At 44.9% G+C, this 22,869-nt stretch overlaps 1 protein-coding gene across 2 annotated transcripts in view; it reads left to right on the top strand.

Annotated features, from left to right (window-relative positions):
- Positions 1-22,869, top strand: part of MARK1 (microtubule affinity regulating kinase 1) — a 99,827-nt gene that overhangs the window by 50,809 nt on the left and 26,149 nt on the right. For both annotated transcript variants that reach the window (XM_069955495.1, XM_069955494.1), the window contains exons 4-12: positions 3,402-3,450; positions 3,627-3,692; positions 14,670-14,740; positions 17,585-17,641; positions 19,699-19,935; positions 20,545-20,664; positions 21,533-21,632; positions 22,068-22,180; positions 22,644-22,797. In XM_069955495.1, coding sequence (XP_069811596.1) covers positions 3,402-3,450; positions 3,627-3,692; positions 14,670-14,740; positions 17,585-17,641; positions 19,699-19,935; positions 20,545-20,664; positions 21,533-21,632; positions 22,068-22,180; positions 22,644-22,797 — 967 coding nt within the window. The remainder of the gene's footprint in view (positions 1-3,401; positions 3,451-3,626; positions 3,693-14,669; positions 14,741-17,584; positions 17,642-19,698; positions 19,936-20,544; positions 20,665-21,532; positions 21,633-22,067; positions 22,181-22,643; positions 22,798-22,869) is intronic.

The raw sequence follows: 22,869 nt of genomic DNA, 5'->3' as shown, positions 1-22,869 counted from the left end.
AGCCCGGAGACCTGTACAATTCTCAGACAAGGTAGAGAGTGCGGAGCATTCTGAGGCTTGGTAACGCCTCCTTGACACTTAGGTTTTGAGCATGCTATAGACCTGATGGATTCCTTTAAAGGAACAAGGTTTTGTATGAAACAGCAAAAATCAACTATTTATGATTTCTAACCGTTCAACTCCCCATACAGCGCCACCACAGGTGATATAAAGCATTACACACTATTTGCCATTAAAGTTGATTTATGGTAAATAATATTCTAAAAGTTAGTATTCATTGCATGATCTGATCTAATCACAAGGCCATAGACAATACAGTGTAAGGACATTTTGTGCCCTTAGTGCTGGATTAGGTGTCTATACGTTACATATAAGATGCAGGTCAGTGTCTTTTATCCCAGTCTAGTCATGGCTGTCACTGATGAGGTTATCACAGGTGCATGAAGTCTATGGCCGTGTATAGATGGCGCTGGGCTTCTTCTATAAATAGAGCTTTATGGGCGTCTTTGTTCCATCCCTCTCTCATTAGAGAAGAATGATTAGGCGAGTTGTAAAAGTAAATAACTTTGTGCGCTTCCATTTGTGCAGCCTTATATCCCGTATACTGAGAGGCCTCTCTTAATAAATATCCAGCCAGACAGGCCTTTTATTGGCCGTCATAAAGCCCCAGCTCTGGGAGACATATGCACAAGTCACCCAGCAAATCACTGCCCGCCCGCTGCATGCTGACGCTCTCATTCCACATGAAAGGATTTGGGGTGGGGGTGGGTGGGGGGAGATGGATGAGCGGCGGGTAAATAGTCAGCCCGGGCTGTGATGTTTCCCCATCATAAAACCCATCAGCCTCTCTCGTACCAAGAAATAAAGCCGAATACATAAAAAATATATGGAGTAAAACCTACGGCAGGTTACTCATATCAATCACGCTGTCCGATGATATGCCGTAGAAATCCGCCGTCCTCTATCTGCTGCTGCTAATGGTAATCTCTACAAATCGGACTCCTTAAAGGGCAGGTCTACGTTAATACAAAGTAAAGATAACACTATTGGTGTGCCACACCCTATGGGCCTAGGGTTCACCTCTGCTGCCTTCGCTCCCGGCCGCCCTTTCTCTTGCAGTTATGTCTCCCCCTGCCGTTTCTGGTGCTGCCCGTAGGGGGCCTCCATGCCTCCTTTCTAATTCTTAATGTTCCAATGCGTGTACCCTATTTCTCCAGTTATATCTGGCAGGACAACCCTTCTTTGGCTGCCTGCGGTCACAAACGTTCAGCGAAATCAGCACTCGTTTGCAGAGCCTTTACGCAGCCAGGCCGCACAAACAATCCCTGTATCTTTCATGCGGCAATTAACAAACATGGTTATCGGGCCGATTATGAGCCAAACGAGCGTTTCTAGGAATGCTCGTTGCCAATAATCGGACAGTCTAAAATGACCTTTAGGTCACACAATGGGCCCACACCTGTTGGTCATTACAATGAAGTTACACTGCAAATAGTCTTCATTAAAAATCTTTTAATCTTTTGTGTCTATATTCTGCATTCCTACCTGTGTCGCCATGGTTACAGACTACAAAAAAAAAATGTGTGTAGTCTGACCCTGTAGTGATACTCCTTTCTGTCCTCTACTTCTTACTCACTTGTTCAGTAAATCAGCAAGAAGTAACGGACAGACGGATGAGAGACTAGCTGCAGGATCAGACTTCACAGGTTTTGTTTGTAGTCTGTTACCATGGAGACATATACATCTGCTCAGGAGCTGTATTATTTTCAATGTATTTTATTTTCAAGTTTATTTTATCTTGTTTTTTGACCATTTTGAAAGAAAAGGTGCATTAAAGAGATTTAACAATTGGCAACATATGCCCCCAAATTTTTCATTGCCCTGTGTCCCAAAACATTGGTGTACCTGTACAACAGCAATATGGCAGCCCAAGTCTATCTTATATATCCGGAATCTAGGACCTAGACTTTGTTCGTCTAGCAGAATCAGATCATCTATATAGAAGTTTCAATGCGGTTTCTGATGCCTTGAGAACAAATCTGTTGCAATGAGTGGGGCTTTTAGTTGTAAACTGCCGCACCAGTGATACAGTATATACCCCTACATAATTGTATATATGAGTAAGTGTGACATATTATCATCACAGGGGATGGTACAGCCTGTTTATACAACAAATAGATTGATAGGTTCTTCACAGATCATGGATCATTCCATGTGATCGCACAGTTGCAGGTATATGTATAAAATACACTGCCATATCTGGTAGGAGGGGGTACTGCATTTGGAAGTTCTAAAAGACTGTGGACACCTTTGAAAATGTTATTTTTAATTATTGCTTATTATGGCATCTTTTTGCGTCTTTATTAAACATTTTGCTTTGTTTTGCTTCTAAAGCCTGGTTTTCTGTGTGAGCTCTGTTTTCTACCTGCTATCTCTCTCTCCTTGCTTTTTCACCACTGTCTGAGCTGGTGTGTTCTTCATATGTATCAACATATGTATAAGTCTTAGTGGCCCTTTATCCAGCATATGGCCACCCAGCTGTACAGATCCTGACGGGCTTTGCTGGCCATGTCATAAATCCGCTTATACATATGAGATCTGTTACATCTCCTATGAGCTGTGATGGTGAAGCCTCTGACAGCACCTTCAGTAGTATCCTGTGTATTTTTTTCTCTCTATCTGAATTTAGTCAATAGTGCCCACTGGGATGGGGGGATACGCTGACTGCTGCCTACCCCACTTCTTTACTGTCAGCCCAATTCGTTGTTTACCATTTTAAGGACTGGTGGGAATAGGTACACTGCCTTACATCTACAGCATTTTATATGGTCTTTTAGGCTGAGGGGTAGTTCAGCAAATTTTTTTTCTTTCAAATCAACTGGTGTCAGAGATTTGTAATTTACTTCTATTAAAAAATCTTAAATCTTCCAGTACCTATCAGCTGCTGTATGCCCTGCAGGAAGTAGTGTATTTTTCCCAGTCTGACACAATTCTCTCTGCTGCCACCTCTGTCCATGTCAGGAACTGTTGAGAGCAAATCTCCATAAAAACCTCTTTTGTTCTCCAGAATGAAAAGCATACACCACTTTTTGCAGGACATACAGCACCGATAAGTACTGGAAGACGAGATTTCTTATAAGAAGTAAATTATAAATCTCTTGCACTTTTTGGCACCAGTTTATTTATGGGATTTTTGTAAACGACACCGCTTTCCGTGTGAGCAATCTGCATGTGAACATAGAAAAAAGGGGATGTGGTGTGTAATATAAAGCCGGACCCCGACCTTGGGCTCCTGTCTCTATATACTATACTGTAGGATTTCACTAATTAGTGCGGCCTGATTCTGCCAGTTTCTCACTTTACTGAATACATTATAACGGCAATTATCTATTTTCTTCCAGTTATTTCGGGAAGTCCGAATAATGAAGATCCTAAATCACCCGAATATTGGTAAGATATCTGAAGATTTATTTTCTTGTTGTTTTATTTCTTGTAAAAAAAATTTCTGTGTATTAAAAAAAAATCTATCTATCTATCTATCTCCTACCTATCTATCTATCTCCTATCTATCTATCTATCTATCTCTCCATATACTACTCCACTAACTTTCTTTCCCTTTTATACAGTTAAACTCTTTGAGGTCATAGAAACTGAGAAGACGTTATACCTAATAATGGAATATGCAAGTGGAGGTGAGTCCATATACCATAAGTGTTTATCCGCCTTCCTTGCAGCTTGTACCCTTACACTGACACCATTGCTGTACAGCGACTTTGACTCACAACAGTTGTGAAACCTGAATGACGGGATACAACTTTTGTTCTAGAAGATTCATTTTACTCTTCCCGCCTTGTTGCATATTCACACTAGGGATGACTCCTCGCTCCACTACAACTGGGCAGATTTATGCTGCTATTTTTATAGATTTCTTTGACTTTCATGGATCCTGTAATGTGATTTATAAAAGTTGTCTGAAGGTGCACTTATAACTTTCTTGTCTTGCCCCACCCGACCCTGTCTGTGATGTTTATCTGATTGGGTTACTACAACACTGTTGTATAATCTTGTTTCTGTTGGATTTTTTTTAACCGGTGTTGATCAGCCCGATCCTATGGTCGCAGGATTTCATCTTATTACACTCAGCGATTTGACTCGATTGATTTCTCTACTTCAAGGGTTGACCTAAGCAGCTTCCTTGCAGCAAGGGCTGTATATATATATGTGTGTGTGTGTGTGTGTATATATATATATATATATATATATATATATATATATATATATATATATACACTCACCGGCCACTTTATTAGGTACACCATGCTAGTAACGGGTTGGACCCCCTTTTGCCTTCAGAACTGCCTCAATTCTTGGTGGCATAGATACAACAAGGTGCTGGAAGCTTCCTCAGAGATTTTGCTCCATAGTGACATGATGACATCACACAGTTGCCGCAGATTTGTCGGCTGCACATCCATGATGCGAATCTCCCGTTCCACCACATCCCAAAGATGCTCTATTGGATTGAGATCTGGTGACTGTGGAGGCCATTGGAGTACAGTGACCTCATTGTCATGTTCAAGAAACCAGTCTGAGATGATTCTAGCTTTATGACATGGCGCATTATCCTGCTGAAAGTTGCCATCAGATGTTGGGTCCATTGTGGTCATAAAGGGATGGACATGGTCAGCAACAATACTCAGGTAGGCTGTGGCGTTGCAACCATGCTCAATTGGTACCAAGGGGCCCAAAGAGTGCCAAGAAAATATTCCCCACACATGACACCACCACCACCAGCCTGAACAGCTGATACAAGGCAGGATGGATCCATGCTTTCATGTTGTTGACGCCAAATTCTGACCCTACCATCCGAATGTTGCAGCAGAAATCGAGACTCATCAGACCAGGCAACGTTTTTCCAATCTTCTACTGTCCAATTTCGATGAGCTTGTGCAAATTGTAGCCTCAGTTTCCTGTTCTTAGCTGAAAGGAGTGGCACCCGGTGTGGTCTTCTGCTGCTGTAGCCCATCTGCCTCAAAGTTGGCCGTACTGTGCGTTCAGAGATGCTCTTCTGCCTACCTTGGCTGTAACGGTTGGCTATTTGAGTCACTGTTGCCTTTCTATCAGCTCGAACCAGTCTGCTCATTCTCCTCTGACCTCTGGCATCAACAAGGCATTTCCGCCCACAGAACTGCCGCTCACTGGATGTTTTTTCTTTTTCGGACCATTCTCTGTAAACCCTAGAGATGGTTGTGCGTGAAAATCCCAGTAGATCAGCAGTTTCTGAAATACTCAGACCAGCCCTTCTGGCACCAACAACCATGCCACGTTCAAAGGCACTCAAATCACCTTTCTTCCCCATACTGATGCTCGGTTTGAACTGCAGGAGATCTTGACCATGTCTACATGCCTAAATGCACGCCATGTGATTAGAAATTAAAAAAAAAAAATAAAGTTCATACTTACCTGTCCACGCTCCCTGGTGCTTTCTGCCCACTTTCTGGTGACTTCCTGGTGTCTGCCTGGTTCCTCATTCACCTCTGAAGTGACAGGCCGCTCAGGCAATCAGTGTGCGCGGCAGTGAATGACTGTGCAGCCTGTCACTTCAGAGGCCGGCTCTGCTGTTCTCGAGGCTGCTGCGGGTAGAAGACAGGAAGATGCCAGGGAGCAGGCAGATGCATCAGGGAGTGTGGACAGGCAGGTATGAACTTTCCTATCTTTTTACACAATAGTCAAGTGGATGATTTTAGGTCAGGCCCTAAAGACACAATCAGCTGATGATCGTTGTCATCGACTGACCTTTGTCTTTATTACACGGAGCGATGATCTGCCGAAATGACCTTGATTGAAAAGAAGAAAAAAAAAGTTTGGTGAACAACCCTTTTAACCCCTAGACGACCCAGGGCGTACCCGTACGTCCTGGGCCGCCTAGGGAACTTCAGAGCGGTGCCATGCGGCGTCCCTGCTCTGAACCGCCGCGGTCCCGGGTGCTGCATGTAGCCCGGGACCGCGGCTATTAGCTGGCATGGTCTGATCGCCGTGCCCGCTAATTAAGTTTTCAGATGCAGCTGTCAAAGTTGACAGCTGCATCTGAAAACTGACTGCAGCCGTACCCTGGTGTCTAGTGGGGGGATCGCCCCCTCAATACGAGATCATGGAAGGGTGATCCTTGCTTCTCACCTGGGCCGGGGTCTGCGCCGTAATGGCCCTGATCCTGGCTCGACAATTGATTGTTTTCGGCTGCAGCAGCCGAAAGCAATCGAGTGTCGATCTCATGGATCTATGCAGTATAACTATACTGCATGGATCTCAATGAGAGATCAGTGTGCTTATACTAAAAGTCCCCCAGGGGGAATAACTCTAACCCCAAGGGGGGGGAATAACCCTAACCCCGGGGGAATAACCCTAACCCCAGGGGGGAATAACCCTAACCCCAGGGGGGGGGAATAACCCTAACCCCGGGGGGGGGGAATAACCCTAACCCCGGGGGAATAACCCTAACCCCAGGGGGGAATAACCCTAACCCCAGGGGGGCTTCTAGTGTAAGTGTAAAAGTTATTAGTAAAAAGCCCCCACCCCTAATAAAAGTCTGAATCACCCCCTTTTTCCCATGTTATAAATAAAAATAAATAATTAAACATGTTTTGCATCGCTGCATGCGTAATCAACCGAACTATTAATTAATCACATTCCTGATCTCACACGGTAAATGGCGTAAGCGCAAAAAAATCCCTAAGTGTAAAATTGCGCATTTTTTGTTGCATCAAATCCAGAAAAATTGTAATAAAAGGCAATCAAAAAGTCGCATATGCGCAATCAAGGTACCGATAGAAAGAACGCATCATCGCGCCACAGCCCCAAAGACCAAAGGATAAAAGCGCTATAAGCCTGGGAATAGAGCGATTTTAAGGAACATATATTTGTTAAAGGGAACCTGTCATCCCCCCGTGCCGGGGTGACAGGCTCCCGACCCCCCGCTACAGCCCCCTATACTCACCTGATCCCGCCCGGTCCCGCTTCTGGATCCGGTCGGGTCACGAAGATATCAGCCGCTGCAGCCCGGCACGCGCGCTGAGAGACGAGTCCAGCGCTCATAGAGAATGACGGAGCGTTGGACATATAAATAAGGGCTCATGTGGGTTTGTAGGTGAAAAAATGCAAGCGCTATGGCCTTTTAAGCACAAGGAGCAAAAAACTAAAACGCAAAAATTGAAATCGGCCCGTTCTGTAAGGGTTAACCGTTCGGTAATCTTTCAGTGTATGTACACATTGTTCTAGAGTATATTGAGCATACAAACCATTGTAATTACGATCGTGATTAACGAGTATGGCTCTGTGTTTTATGGTGAACGATTTCAGGTAGTTCCCAAAGATATCGCTAATCGTCGAAAACTAAAACTTGCTTTGTCTAATAGGACCCTTACTCTTGTGTAATAGGACCCTAATGGTGGTTTTACACGGAACGATTTATCGTTCCAGTTTGCGCTATAACGATTGAATTTGAACGATAATCGTACGTGTAAACGCAGCAAACGATCAAGCGACGAGCGAGAAATCGTTAATTTTGATCTTTCAACATGTTCTCAAATCGACGTTGATCGCTCGCAAAAAATTCACAGATCGTTCCGTGTAAACAGTCTTTCAACGATTTCACCTATGTGTGAGATAGGCTTAAGCGATCGCAAAACGATTTTTCCGTATGATGTATCGGTCCGTCTAAACGGTGATCGTTATAAAAAAAAACATTGTTCATTCAAAATCGTTAATCGTGCGATCGGGCAAATTATCGCTCCGTGTAAAACCACCATTACTCTTGTCTAATTTCACTTTGTTCATTCCAAACACATCCATGCCTGAAAATGTATTGGGTGACTGGGCAAGATGGCGGCTGACAGCTATCTCATGTGTATGGCCGATAAATGACAAATCTGTCCGGTTATGCAGTAATACTCCCTCCATTCACTATTACTGTAGATTTGCCAAATCCTCCTTTTGCTTTTCAATGGTCCCTTCAAATTGTATAGAGAGTGTGGGAATAGTAATGTGATCCTTCTCATTCACAGTAACACAAGATCCCAGAGGTGGAACCAACACCTGGCCTACATTTATGACCTGTCTTATTGAAAAACCATAGTTATAGGATTGTTGCTTTGAAAAGGATTACAAACACAGCCTGCCCTCTTCCGTAAACAGCGTCACCTTTGTTATCAGGTTGTGCCTGGTATTGCAGTTTAGATGCAGTTTAGACAGGGAGGAGAGATTCAAACTGCTTTTTCATGATAAAAATGCATATTTCAGCTAATAAACCCAATTACAAAGTTTCTTAAAATCGTCTGTACTATTGATTTCTGCAAAAAAAAAAAAAAAAAAAAAAAAATTAAACGACAGTGACACTTTAACCTCTTAAGGACATATGACGTACCCCTACGTCATATGTCCTCACTTGCACTTCAAAGCGGGGCCGCGCGGCGGCCCCGCTTTGAAGTGCCGCGATCCCGGGTGCCGCGAGTAGCCCGGGACCGCTGCTATTAGCGGGCACGGTCGGATCGCCGTGCCCGCTAATTAGCTAATCGGAGGCAGCTGTCAAAGTTGACAGCTGCCTCCGATTACCGGAGGCAACGTTTCCCTGGTGTCTAGTGGGGGAGATCGCTCCTCCGGGACCTTGTCCCGGAGGAGCGATCTCCGTTACTGATGCCGGCCGGGGACGCGTCCAAGATGGCGCCGTCCTCGGCTCGGCACTCGTTTGTTTTCGGCTGCAGCAGCCGAAAGCAAACGAGTGCCGATCTCATGGATCTCTGCAGCATACCTATGCTGCAGAGATCTCAATGAGAGATCACAGTGTATATACTAGAAGCCCCCCAGGGGGGCTTCTAGTATATGTGTAAAAAAATAAAATAAAGTGTTGTTAATAGTAAAAAGCCCCCTCCCCTAATAAAAGTCTGAATCACCCCCCTTTTCCCAGGTTTTAAATAAAAGTAAACAAATAAATAAATAAATAAACATGTTTGCTATCGCCGCGTGCGTAATCGCCCGAACTATTAATTAATCACATTCCTGATCTCGTACGGTAAACGGCGTCAGCGCAAAAAAATCCCAAAGTGCAAAATTGCGCATTTTTGGTCGCATCAAATCCAGAAAAAATGTAATATAAAGCGATCAAAAAGTCGTATATGCGCAATCAAGGTACCGATAGAAAGATCACATCATGGCGCAAAAAATGACACCTCGCACAGCCCCATAGACCAAAGGATAAAAGTGCTATAAGCCTGGGAATGGAGCGATTTTAAGGAACGTATATTGGTTAACAACGGTTTGAATTTTTTACAGGCCATCAGATACAATATAAGTTATACATGTTATATATCGTTTTAATCGTAACGACTTGAGGAACATGCATAACAAGTCAGTTTTACCCCAGGGCGAATGGCGTAAAAACACATTTCCCCCAAATAAAAGAAATGCGTTTTTTTTTTCAATTTCACCACACTTTGAATTTTTTTCTGGTTTCGCAGTGTACTTTATGCAAAAATTCAGCCTGTAATTGCAAAGTACAATTAGTGACGCAAAAAATAAGGGGTCATGTGGGTTTCTAGGTGGAAAAATGCAAGTGCTATGACCTTTTAAACACAAGGAGGAAAAACCGAAAACGTAAAAACGAAAATGGGCCATGTCCTTAAAGGGTTAAAGGTATATTTATTAGATTAACCAGAGCTGTCCGTACCAGTACAGTGTACACAGAGATAACCAGCTCAGGCCATAGATATGACTGGGAATCTTGTTACTATGATTTCCTATTAATATACTATACATATATATCCCTTTATTAGGTTCTATACATTAGACAATTTTTACTTGTCCAGATTCTGTGGACAATAAGCTGATCACAAACCCTCCTTAGGGGTACGTCATATGTCCTTAAGAGGTTAAAGTATTGTATTGCTCCCCAAAACTTATACGAATCCCCAATATACACTCATTACGGGAAATGCACATAAACTGCTTTTTACCCTGCACCCTACTGCATCAAGGCTTCACTTCCTGGATAACATGGTGATGTCACTTCCTGGATAACATGGTGATGTTACTTCCTGGATAGGAGGGTGATGTCACTTCCTGGATAACATGGCGATGTTACTTCCTGGATAACATGGTGATGTCACTTCCTGGATAACATGGTGATGTCACTTCCTGGATAACATGGTGATGTCACGCCCCGACTCCCAGAGCTGTGTGGGGTGTGGCTGCTGGAGAGGATGATAGCAGAGGGACACTGAGGGACACAGGACACTGGAGGACTCTGGCATCGGTTTGTGACATCACCATGTTATCCAGGAAGTGACATCACGATGCTATCCAGGAAGTGACATCACCCTGCTATCCAGGAAGTGACATCACCATGTTATCCAGGAAGTGACATCACCATGTTATCCAGGAAGTGACATCACCATGTTATGCAGTAGTAAGTGCAGGGGAAAAAGCACTTTATGTACATTTCCTGTAATAATTGTATATTGGGGATTTGTATAACTTTTAGGGGGCAATACAAATACTTTAATAAAATTTTTTGCCAGACTTCCCCTTTAAGGACACCAGAGGATCCTGGACAGGTGAGTATAAAGTTTATTACTTTCTTTTCCCATTCCTCAGCCGTTGTCAGCGCTTTGCTATTACACGTGGTGATGCACTCCCAGTGGCCAATGATCTTTAGGCATGTTTAAACAACAATGATCAGCCGATCATGTCTTCAGCTGATCTTTGCCTTTATAGCATGGAGCGATAATCTGCCAAATCGGCCTGATTCAGCAGATTATCACTCTGTGTATTACGGCCCTAAGGTAGAACAGGATAGGTCCTCCAAAGCCAGAGACGTTCTTAATAGTCACCCTTTACCCTAACCAAAAAGTCAGGGTCCTGGGCAGTGGACCTCTTTCTATTAACTCAGAACTCCCCAATAGGGTTTATGACAGGGGTCGGGAACCTTGGCTCTCCAGCTAAAGCTTTGGCTCCCCAGGCATGATGGGAGTTGTAGCCAAGGTTGGCCATGGGAGCCAAGGTTCCCCACCCCTGGTTTATCGCATCAGATCCAAACACAGTGCACTGCACCCTAGCTGGCTTTTCTTCTACCCTTTGATCCTGACTAGAATACTAGAAGGGCGGTGTAGACTGACACACTGGTTAGGATGTGTAGTAGGAAGCTCTGTATCTTCCACCACAGCTGAATGCATTATTTGCACCTCCGTACCCAGAATGCATCTCTCTGCAGTGGTTGCACTCTGGTTATAGCTCCCGGCGAGTTTTCTTTTTCGTCTTTCTCTGTGTCTCCTGTGGTTTTGAAGTATTTCTGATGACTGGCTGGAGCTGCCCCTAGGGGATGGTAAGAAAGCATTGACTGGTTATCTCCTTCCCCGCAGCAGCCATGACAGACTGCTGACTGGTGACGCAGCACTTCCAGGAGATAATAGAACCCTGCAGACATATTGCTTCATCAAATGCCAGTTCCTGAAAACTATTACTTATTTATGGGACCTCCGGGGCTCATCCCATATGGACATAGTGTCCTGTAGGCCGCCGACTGGGAGCTGGTAAATTCTAGTCTCAAGTGGTTGTAATTGGCTTAACGTGTTTGTTCACAAAAAAAAAATCTTTCAAATCACCTGGTAGCAGCAATCTCGAGTCTAGCAGTACTTATGAGCTGCTGTATGTCCTGCAGGAAGTGGTGTATTCTTTCCTGTCTGGAGAGCAGGAGAGGTTTTCTAAGGGGATTTGCTGCTGCTTTGGACATTTCCTTACATGGGCAGAGGTGGCAGCAGAGAGCAATGTGTCAGACTGGAGAGAATACATCACTTCCTGCAGGACATACAGCAGCAGGTAAGTGCTGGAAGACTGGAGATTTTGTAATAGAACTAAATTATAAATCTTTTTAATTTTTGGACACCAGTTGATTTTAAAGGGGAATAAAATCACCAGAGTACCCCTTTAAAGAGGTCCGGCCAGACCCATTTTTTTTAGCAAGTGCTTTGGAGGGGGGAGGAAAAAGGAAATAACATGATTTTATCTCCCCCGCTCCAGCGCTGTACTGAGAGGCCAAAGCGGGACCCCACTACGGCTGTTGACTGGCTGAGCAGACCTAACACGTCACTTACCGGGTCCCTGCTCAGACCAGGCAGTGGCCGGGAACCGGAGCGGTGGTCTGCGGCCAGCAATGCTGGAGCGGGGGAGGTAAGAGCATGTTATTCCTTTATCCACCCCCGTCTCCCGGTATTTGCTTATAAAATGGGTCTGGCCGGACTTCCCCTTTAAGCTCTAGTCCCCGTGTAACCCAGGCCGTATTGTGCTGACTGTCAGAGACTGTTCCTGGGACAGGAGAGTGCTGAGCAGGTTCCCATCAGTATTGATGCAGACAGACGCTTACTCACTGGAGTCAGGAAGGAGATCTACTCATTGGCTGATAGAATTTACCGACCTTGTCCCACAATCCCACTCTAATTCTGTCTAGATCGATACGAGTGCGGTAGGTGATGAGAACAGACAGAGCTGAGGAACGTGCGGCCCGGGATTGCGTCTCCATCTGTCAGTCCTGGCTCTGCAATGTGCCGTATAACTGCCACCTGTGGGTAACGGGGGCGCTGTTTTTCAAAGAAGGCAGCCATGTTTTTCTTATCTCTTAAAGGGATTTTTTTGTATCAAGACAGGAACGCCAGCCCTATTATCGCCCTTAATGTCGATTGTAGCAAAAGCTTCATCCAGCTGTGTAACAGGGCAGAGTTGGGATCCGGAGACGGCAGCTTCACCCCCTATCGTGTTACAGCTTCCTCAGCGTTTCGCAGCACATTAGGTCACGCAGCTACTTGTTATATGGCTCACGGCTAGTGGGAGACAGGTGAATCCAGCGTGGGAAACGGCGTCTTGTCACACGGAGAATGACTCATCTGCGTGTGATGTCGTCTGCTCATCTGTGAGGTATAGGAGAGGGGCCGCCATCATAATTCATGTATGTTATATACTGGACATCCTGTCAGCCATTACACTAAGGAGTGTTACAGCCCGGCTGATAACAGCGGACAATAGATTGTCTCTCAGTACGAAGGAAAACTCCTCAAATAAAAGAACTGGTAATACCCAGGGAGCAGCTTACTGACCCTGAGTGACGGCAACCACTGAAGTGTCCAGAGGGGGCGCTCACAGGAGCATCCAGCATGTACACAGTGTTCTCCTGTGGTGGCGCTGTATGAAACTGAAAACTTGTTAGCGGCTTATACCACAGATCACTGCTGATCACTGCACAGTCTAAGAGATATTCAAAGTGGGCAAAATATATACATATACTGTATATAATACATATATAATCCTATCTATCTATCTACCTATCTATCTATCTATCTCCTATCTATCTATCTATCTATCTCCTATCTATCTATCTATCTATCTATCTCCTATCTATCTATCTATCTATCTGTCTATCTATCTATCTATCTATCTGTCTATCTATCTATCTCCTATCTATCTCCTATCTATCTATCTATCTATCTATCTATCTATCTATCTATCTATCTATCTATCTATCTATCTCCTATCTATCTATCTATCTATCTATCTATCTCCTATCTATCTCCTATCTATCTATCTATCTATCTATCTATCTATCTATCTATCTATCTCCTATCTATCTCCTATCTATCTATCTATCTATCTCCTATCTATCTATCTATCTATCTATCTATCTATCTATCTCCTATCTATCTATCTCCTATCTATCTATCTATCTATCTATCTATCTATCTCCTATCTATCTCCTATCTATCTATCTCCTATCTATCTATCTATCTATCTATCTATCTATCTATCTATCATCTATCTATCTCCTATCTATCTATCTATCTATCTATCTATCTATCTATCTATCTATCTATCATCTATCTATCTCCTATCTATCTATCTATCTATCTCCTATCTATCTATCTATCTCCTATCTATCTATCTATCTATCTATCTCCTATCTATCTATCTATCTCCTATCTATCTATCTATCTCCTATCTATCTATCTCCTATCTATCTCCTATCTATCTATCTATCTCCTATCTATCTATCTATCTCCTATCTATCTATCTCCTATCTATCTCCTATCTATCTATCTATCTCCTATCTATCTATCTCCTATCTATCTCCTATCTATCTATCTATCTATCTATCTATCTATCTATCTATCTATCTATCTATCTATCTATCATCTATCTATCTCCTATCTATCTATCTCCTATCTATCTATCTATCTGTCTCCTATCTATCTATCTATCTATCTATCTATCTATCTATCTATCTATCTCCTATCTATCTATCTATCTATCTATCTATCTATCTATCTATCTCCTATCTATCTATCTATCTATCTATCTCCTCTCTCTCTCTCTCTCTCTCTCTATCTGGTTCCTGTCTTGGTGCCCCAGCAGTGACCCCCTCCCACATTATTTTGCGCTCATGGGGGATAAGTCTTTATCATGGACTGTATGTGCTTAGCTGACTTTCTGCTTAAGGGGTTAATGCAGCAGTCGCCCTCCGCAGCCCGGTAAGGTATATGCTGTATCCTTCATCCAGTGACATAAATGAATGTAAAGCATCTGCTGTTGTCGTCCATTCACGGCCTGTGTGTAATACCTGTCTTTATTTTTTGCAGGAGAAGTGTTTGATTATTTAGTGGCCCACGGGAGGATGAAGGAGAAGGAGGCGCGGGCGAAATTTAGGCAGGTAAAGAAGGAGAGAAGCGGCTAAAAATAGTCTGAGTGACGTCTGTGCACATGGAGGGTTTCCAGGTGGTCTGTTCTGCATTAACCTCCGCTCACCGCATGCTCCGGGGGTAGGGGGAGGCGGTGGTGGTAAAGGGGAAGTTAGTGATGGTGGGGGAGGTGGTGGTGGTGGTAAGGGGGAGTTAGTGATGGTGGGGGGAGGTGCTGGTGGTAAGGGGGGGGGGGAGTTAGTGATGGTGGGGGAGGTGCTGGTGGTAAGGGGGGGTTTAGTAATGGTGGGGGAGGTGGTGGTGGTGGTGGTAAGGGGGAGTTAGTGATGGTAGAGGAGGTGGTGGTAAGGGGGGGGGGGTTTAGTGATGGTGAGGGGAGATGGTGGTGGTAAGCGGAGTTAGTGATGTAGGGGGAGGTGGTGGTAAAGGGGGGTTAGTGATTGTGGGGGAGGTAGTGGTGGTGGTAAGGGGGGGTTAGTGATGTGGGGGGAGGTGGTGGTGGTGGTAAGGGGGGGGTTAGTGATGTGGGGGCAGGTGGTGGTGGTAAGGGGGGTAAGTGATGGTGGGGGAGGTGGTGGTGGTAAGGGGGGGTTAGTGATGGTGGGGGAGGTAGTGGTGGTGGTAAGGGGGGGGGGTTAGTGATGTGGGGGCAGGTGGTGGTGGTAAGGGGGGTAAGTGATGGTGGGGGAGGTGGTGGTGGTAAGGGGGAGTTAGTGATGTGGGGGGAAGTGGTGGTGGTAAGGGGGAGTTAGTGATGTGGGGGGAGATGGTGGTGGTAAGGGGGGGGTTAGTGATGTGGGGGCAGGTGGTGGTGGTAAGGGGGGTAAGTGATGGTGGGGGAGGTGGTGGTGGTAAGGGGGAGTTAGTGATGGTGGGGGAGGTAGTGGTGGTGGTAGGGGGGGGGGGGGTTAGTGATGTGGGGGCAGGTGGTGGTGGTGAGGGGGAGTTAGTGATGTGGGGGGAAGTGGTGGTGGTAAGGGGGAGTTAGTGATGTGGGGGGAGATGGTGGTGGTAAGGGGGAGTTAGGGATGTGGGGGGAGGTGGTAAGGGGGAGTTAGTGATGGTGGGGGAAGTGGGAAGTTAGTGATGGCGGGGTGGCAGTGGGGATGGTAAGGGGGAGTTAGTGATGGTGGGGGGAGTTCCGTTGGGGGGGGGGGGGGGTATTTGTATATGTTGTAGTCTGCACTATTCTGTCCTGTGATAGAAGCCTCCTGTCAGCCCTCGGCTTCCTTTTCTGCCCCCGCAGTGACGCTGAATACGCTGCCGTCGTACATAAGATGCCTAATAGCTTCATCGTGTTATTTCCTAGAAATGCAGGAGGCTTCTTCCTGATCACTGTATACATCGGATGTAGCAGAGCTGAGTCTGTTATAAGTGCTGAGATCCTACTGCTGTATCTCATATATATACAGTATAGTATGTTTTCTGTATCCCGTTTCCTACAATAAGGTAAAAACCTTAAGTAGGACAGAAAATTTTCTCAAAAAAAATAGCAACATAGCCGATAGCAACTGATCACAAATTTAAGTTCTTAAAGGGGGTTCTCCAGGAGTAAAAAGAACCCAAGCACTTTCTTGCAAAAACAGCGCCCCATCCTTGTCCTCAGGTTATTTCTTTAAGAAAGCAGCCACGTTTTTCTAACACTGGATGACCCATTTAAAGGGGTTATCCAGGATTATAAATATATAACAGCACCACACCAGTCCTCAGGTTGTGTGTGGTATTACAGCAACTTGGCTCCTCTTCAATGCAGCTCCACAAAAATACTGCTAGCAAGTGCCCGTATACTTCACGGTTTACCCGTCACAGCGCCATACAGTGTGAAGTGGCGGCACCTAGTACTGCAACTTGGCACTAGTGAGCGCCACTAAGATCAGTGGATCTGCGGACTGCTCCACTGATCAGAGATCCATGGCCTATGCTGAGGATTTGCTAAACAGTGACTGAGTATTTGCAGGGTAAGGCTACTGCAACACTACATTTTTGCAGTCTTTTTTTTTTTTCTATAATGGAAGTCAATTGCATCCTTTTCCATCTGTTTTTTGCAAAAATGGATTAAAAGAAACGTCCGGACATCCCGGCCTTACTATTTTTTTAACTAAAAATTCATCCGGTAAAAATAGCAGCGTCCTAGTCTTTGGTTACGTTACCATTGCTTCTGGCAGTGTGAGGGTTAACCCAGTATACACCAGAGGGAAAAATCAGCCGTGCATGCATGGAAAATCCCTCCCCCGGTGGATCATTTTCCAGCACTGGATCCCAGCGCTGCTCCTCAGCCGGCGGGTGCAGGGAGGTGAGCGCTATAAGTACCGGGATCCCACACTCCCTGTGCCCCTCCGGTGCTGGCATCATCCCTACATCTCCTGCAGGGTGGGCATGGTCCGGGCACTAACACTGAGAGTCCTGGCAATCCAATGTGCTCTGCTTTCCATATTATAGTCGAGAAGTACATTCACATTAGAACACAGTGTGATGTCATCATGGCCGTCCGTGACATCATATTTGTACTTGTCATGCACTTAAAGTTTTTACAATTTTGGCGATCATCACAATAACCGTACAGATGTCCCTACTCCTACTTGCTGGGATGCCGCTATAGGGCCCTGGCATGGTTTCTGTGGGTGACACAGGTTATTTTCGTAGGGTCTCCATTCATTTTAATGGAAAGGTCAATTGGTGCAAAAAAGGCATGATAGGAATTGTAGTGTTATAAGAGCTGGAGGGCTGCAGGTCTCCTCCCGCTGCTTAAGGCAATGATGTGACTACCTCTTAGTTCCAGTATTACTAGATCTCCCCTCTAATAATTGGTCGTGGACATTGACATGCTGACAGTTTCCTTTTCTTCTTCTGTTCAGATTGTGTCTGCCGTGCAGTATTGCCACCAGAAGTGTATTGTGCATCGAGATTTAAAGGTAATAAATATATATATTTTATGTTTTTATGGTTATCCTTGTGTTTTTACCCTATGAGGCTAGTCCAACAATTTTTAGCATCTGAGTGGGGACCTTCTCTTCCACAACCTATCGCTTTCCAGCTGTTGCAGAACTACAATATCCACCATGCCCTGACAGATGAAGGAACCATGTGAGTTGTAGTTTTGCAAAAGCTGTGGAGCCCCAGGCTGGGAAACCATAGAGGTATGATGCCGGAGCTCCCCCTGCTGGTGACTGGTCAGATAGCAGGGAAGATTATAGGAAGGATTATCAATCACCAATTCTTATTGCATCTATTTCTTATTTTATCAATTTTATATATATATATATATATATATATATATATATAATTGGTTTTGGAAATTCCCTATGAATATTACATTGCAGCTGTGGTTTCTTGGAGAGTACACGGCTATTGTCACCAGTTGCACAGCTATATGACAGTTTCCATAGCAGCACACCGTATAGTCATACTACCAGGACTTGTATTGGAGCAGGGGGCCTTGATATAAATAACGCTATAGCGCATCTCTCAGACCTCCGGATGGTGTAATGCTCAGTGGCCACAGCATGTGTATACAGGACCAGCTATATACCCCTAATCACCTACACATCATGTATATACATAACCAGCTATATACCCCTAATCACCTACACATCATCTGTATACATAACCAGTTATATAACCCTAATTACCTACACATCATGTATACACATAAAGCAGTAGAATCTAGTGACATTTATCAGTATTAAGCCGCTGCTATAAGGGAGGAGGCCCTCAAGGCTAGTTTTGTCCTATAAAGCCCTTTTATAAGAGAGTGTTCATACTTTATAACACACAGGGTCATACACCTTTCACTGCACTGAGCGCTTTCACTAGCAGCCGCCAGTGTTATCATTTGGCTGGTCTCAGATCTGTTTCTCTTATGGCTCTACTAGGCATTGCTCCCACCTAGCCAGAATCCTGCTCCACACTGATGAGGGGCAACACCCTGAAACAGCTGTATGTGGATGGTAACCTGGCCTTGGTTTTTCCCTTGTCATTACATTGACTTATAGGGCCACTTAATATGGTGGTTTTGGTGGTTTCCTTACAGGAGCCGCCCCTTGGCCGGGTCCTTCCCGGAGGGATATCTGGCTAGTCATGTGTTTCGAGATTCTTCAATGAGGCTCCACGGGCTCCTCTTTTGCATATTTATAGAAAAAACAGACCCTCTGTTTCCGGGGGAGACATTTTACATTGCAGACTGATTAAAGTGGTACTCCGGCAATAATCTTTTTCTTTTAAATCAACTGGTTTCAGACAGTTTATATACAGATTTGTAATTTACTTCTATTTAAAAATCTCCAGTCTTCCAGCACTTATCAGCTGCTGTATGTCCTGCAGGAAGTGGTTTATTCTTTCCAGTCTGACACAGTGCTCTCTGCTGCCACCTCTGTCCATGTCAGGAACTGTCCAGAGTAGGAGAGGTTTTTATGAGGATTTGCTGCTGCTCTGGACAGTTCCTGAAATGGACAAAGGTGGCAGCAGAGAGCACTGTGTCAGACAGGAGAGAATACACCACTCCCTGCAGGACATACAGCAGCTGATAAGTACTAGAAGACTTAAGAGTTTTAAATAGAAGTAAATTACAAATCTGTATAACTTTCTGAAACCAGTTGATTTAAAAGAAAAAGATTTTTGCTGGCGTTCCCCTTTAATTTGACCAGGATTCATATAAGATAATATCAGGTGATCAGAGCAGTGCCGCACCTGCAGGATTGATGGGATCCCGGCTAATCCTCACCGCCGTCTGCCTGCTCTCTTTAGAAATGTATAATGATTCCTCCCAGCAGGACTCAGCATTAGCACAGAGGCTCCATGTTCCCTCTCAGGCGAGTGTATAATGGTGCCCCATGGGGTCCGCAGTCGGCCGGCAGGCGAGTGTATAATGGCGCCCTATGGGGTCCGCCGCCGTCCTGTGCTCTCTCCACACCTGACACTGACAGCCTGTACAGAACGCCTGATCTCCTGACATAATCTCTTCCCCGAACAGGCAGAAAACCTTCTCCTCGATGCCGACATGAACATTAAGATAGCCGATTTTGGCTTCAGCAACGAGTTCACCATAGGGAACAAATTGGACACGTTCTGCGGGAGCCCCCCATATGCCGCTCCTGAGCTCTTTCAGGGAAAGAAGTACGACGGCCCCGAGGTAGACGTGTGGAGTCTGGGGGTCATCCTGTACACCTTAGTCAGCGGATCTTTGCCCTTTGATGGACAGAATTTAAAGGTAAGGAAAGAATATATACTGATCATCTTATATGGCCGAAGCTGGAGCGGCTGTCAGTGATAAGATCCTGGTAGCTGCATATTAAAGGGGTACTCCGGATAGGAACACATTCAAACCAGAAGGTTATAGAGATTTGTAATTTACTTCTATTTAAAATCTTCCAGTACTTATCAGCTAGTGTATGTCCTGAAGGAAGTGGTGCATTCTTTCCAGTCTGACACAGTTCTCTCTGCTGCCACCTCTGTCCATGTCAGGAACTGTCCAGAGCAGGAGAGGTTTTCTATGGGGTTTTGCTGCTGCTCTGGACAGTTCCTGACATGGACAGAGGTGGCAGCAGAGAGCACTGTGTCATACTGGAGGGAATACACCACTTCCTGCAGGACATACAGCAGCTGATAAGTATTGGAAGACTGGAAAGAGTACTCCTTTAACAGCTTCACGACATATCATGTACCAGTACATCATGCCCCGTGGCTCTATGATCCTGCCCTATAGAGAATGAGGACCGGCTGCTATCCGCACCTGTCACTGACCCATGGGGACCCCTTTAACCACCGACAGATTTGTAGGACGTGTTCACTAATGGGAGATTTTTTTTTTCCCCTTCAGGAATTACGAGAGCGAGTTCTGCGAGGAAAGTACCGTATCCCCTTTTACATGTCCACGGACTGTGAAAACCTCCTGAAGAAACTGCTTGTGCTGAACCCTGTGAAACGCGGCAGCTTAGAAGTAAGTCTTAAAGGAGGGGTGCTCCGGGTTTTTCTTTTATCTTTAGGATAGGTCATCTGTATCTGACTGAAGAGAGTCCAACTCCTGGCCAGCCACCCATTTGCTGATATAAGGGGGCGCTGCACTTGTGAGGGTGCCGTGGTCTCTTCCCTTCCGACCCTAGTGGCCACACCTGGTATTGCAGCTTATTCCGTTCATGTTAATGGGACAATTGCAATCCCTGGCATGGCTTCTACCCAGTGTACAATGGGATGCCTTGCAGGGAGTGAAGAGGCCATGGCTGTTGTATACATGGCATTTGTTATTACCTTCTCGTTGTAGAACAATAGATAAATGTAGACGTCTGACGGCAGAAGTTCGGCCATAGTCAGCTGATTCATGGGCCGATTGTATGGGATATACCTGAAATCAATGTTCAGGATTAGGAAGACATAGCTCCTTTATTCCAAAAACAGCATTACCCGTGTTTTTTGTGGTAGCCATGTGTTTCTTAACCTGGACAGAAAATGACTTACTGTATAAATAAGGTTTTTATCTTGCAGTTCTCATTCTCACCACTGGGGCTAAAACAAAGCTGAGACTTCCTGTTGTGTCTGTGGTGATATGGTGTTAACAACAGCCCAGGCAAGATGGCCGCCCCCCATAACAATGTACAAAAAGTGAAATAAAAAAAATGTACAGTCAGAAAATAGAAACAGATTAGAATAAAATAACAAGTTTTAGTATCTGACTCTAATCAGTAAAAGAAAATTTAGGTGACACATTCCCTTTAAGGGAAAACCAAAAGCAATGATTGTAAGAAGTTACATAGAGAACTCCACTCCCATAAATCTATAATGGTGACTCTTGCATTTTCTTCTCCCTACAGCAAATTATGAAGGATCGGTGGATGAATGTTGGCTACGAGGACGATGAGCTGAAGCCGTACACTGAACCCGAACCTGATAACAATGATACCAAGAGGATAGGTGGGTGACACCTCATACAGGATACAGGACTGTATCAGACTGCAGGAAACACATGTTACCTGGTGCCGTCTAACAGGCCACATAAAGTGAATAGTTACATTCAGTCCCCTATAGGGGGTGCTGCTCCTTCCACAAGTTCTTTGCTTTGCCTTATAGCCTTTATGTCAGTCTGTACAGTGTTTGGAAAGCATTGACATTCAGGAGGGAGCAGGCACAATGCTGAGCCCACACCGCTGCCAGGAGGTTATATAGATGAGAGGGGGTCTCAGTGCCTGGACCCCACCAACCAAATCTTATTCTGTGTCACTAGGACATTGTAGAAATGATTTTTAGTGACAGCTTCCCTCCTATATAGACAGGCTGTACAGTGTCCTGGAGGATCTGAGGAGAAGCTGCTACTCTCATAGATCTTCATGACCTTTTTCCATCTTGCAGACATTATGGTCACAATGGGATTCTCCAGAGAAGAAATCAGCGAGGCCGTAGTCAGCCAGAAATACGATGAAGTGATGGCGACTTACCTGCTACTGGGAAGGAAGCCTCCAGAGGTAAGAGGAACATCCATCCATCTATCTATCTATCTATCTATCTATATCCAAAGATGTTCTGCAGCACACCAGCATATGTGGAAAAGGTGGTTGTTTATTGCAAAAAAGTGCAAGGATTACAGAGATCCTGTATCTATCTATCTATCTATCTATCTGTCTGTCTGTCTGACTATCCAGCCAGTGCACACTTTCACTTGCTGTCCTCTATATGTTGCACATTTGTCATTATTTCCCCTAGAACATCTCTCGTGCTACAACAGTGACATCTGCAGGACAATATAGTGTACTGCATCTCTAGTAACTCAGCTGTGTCTTGTTTGGTAGAGGAGGATGTCAAGAGTAGTGCATATCCATCGTTCACATGATCAGTACATAAAACTCTTATAACTTAGTCACATTTCAGGATGTAATTGATAGGAGTCTTGCCTCTTGCGGTCAGTAATAATCCTGTCTTGTCTTCCAGTTTGAGGGCAGCGAGTCTCTCTCCAGCAGTAACCTGTGTCAGAGGTCTCGGCCCAGCAGTGACCTGAACAACAGCTCCGTGCCATCTCCTGCTCACATGAAGGTCCAGAGAAGTATATCCGCTAATCAGAAGCAGCGGCGGTTCAGCGATCACGGTGGGCCTCCTATTACCAATTCTAATCACAAAATCTAGCTGTATCTCAGGCGTCCTCAATATGATCTGCTTC

Source organism: Dendropsophus ebraccatus, chromosome 15 (assembly GCF_027789765.1).
Source record: "Dendropsophus ebraccatus isolate aDenEbr1 chromosome 15, aDenEbr1.pat, whole genome shotgun sequence".
Classification (NCBI taxonomy): domain Eukaryota; kingdom Metazoa; phylum Chordata; class Amphibia; order Anura; family Hylidae; genus Dendropsophus; species Dendropsophus ebraccatus.
This window is presented reverse-complemented; position numbering and strand designations above follow the sequence as displayed.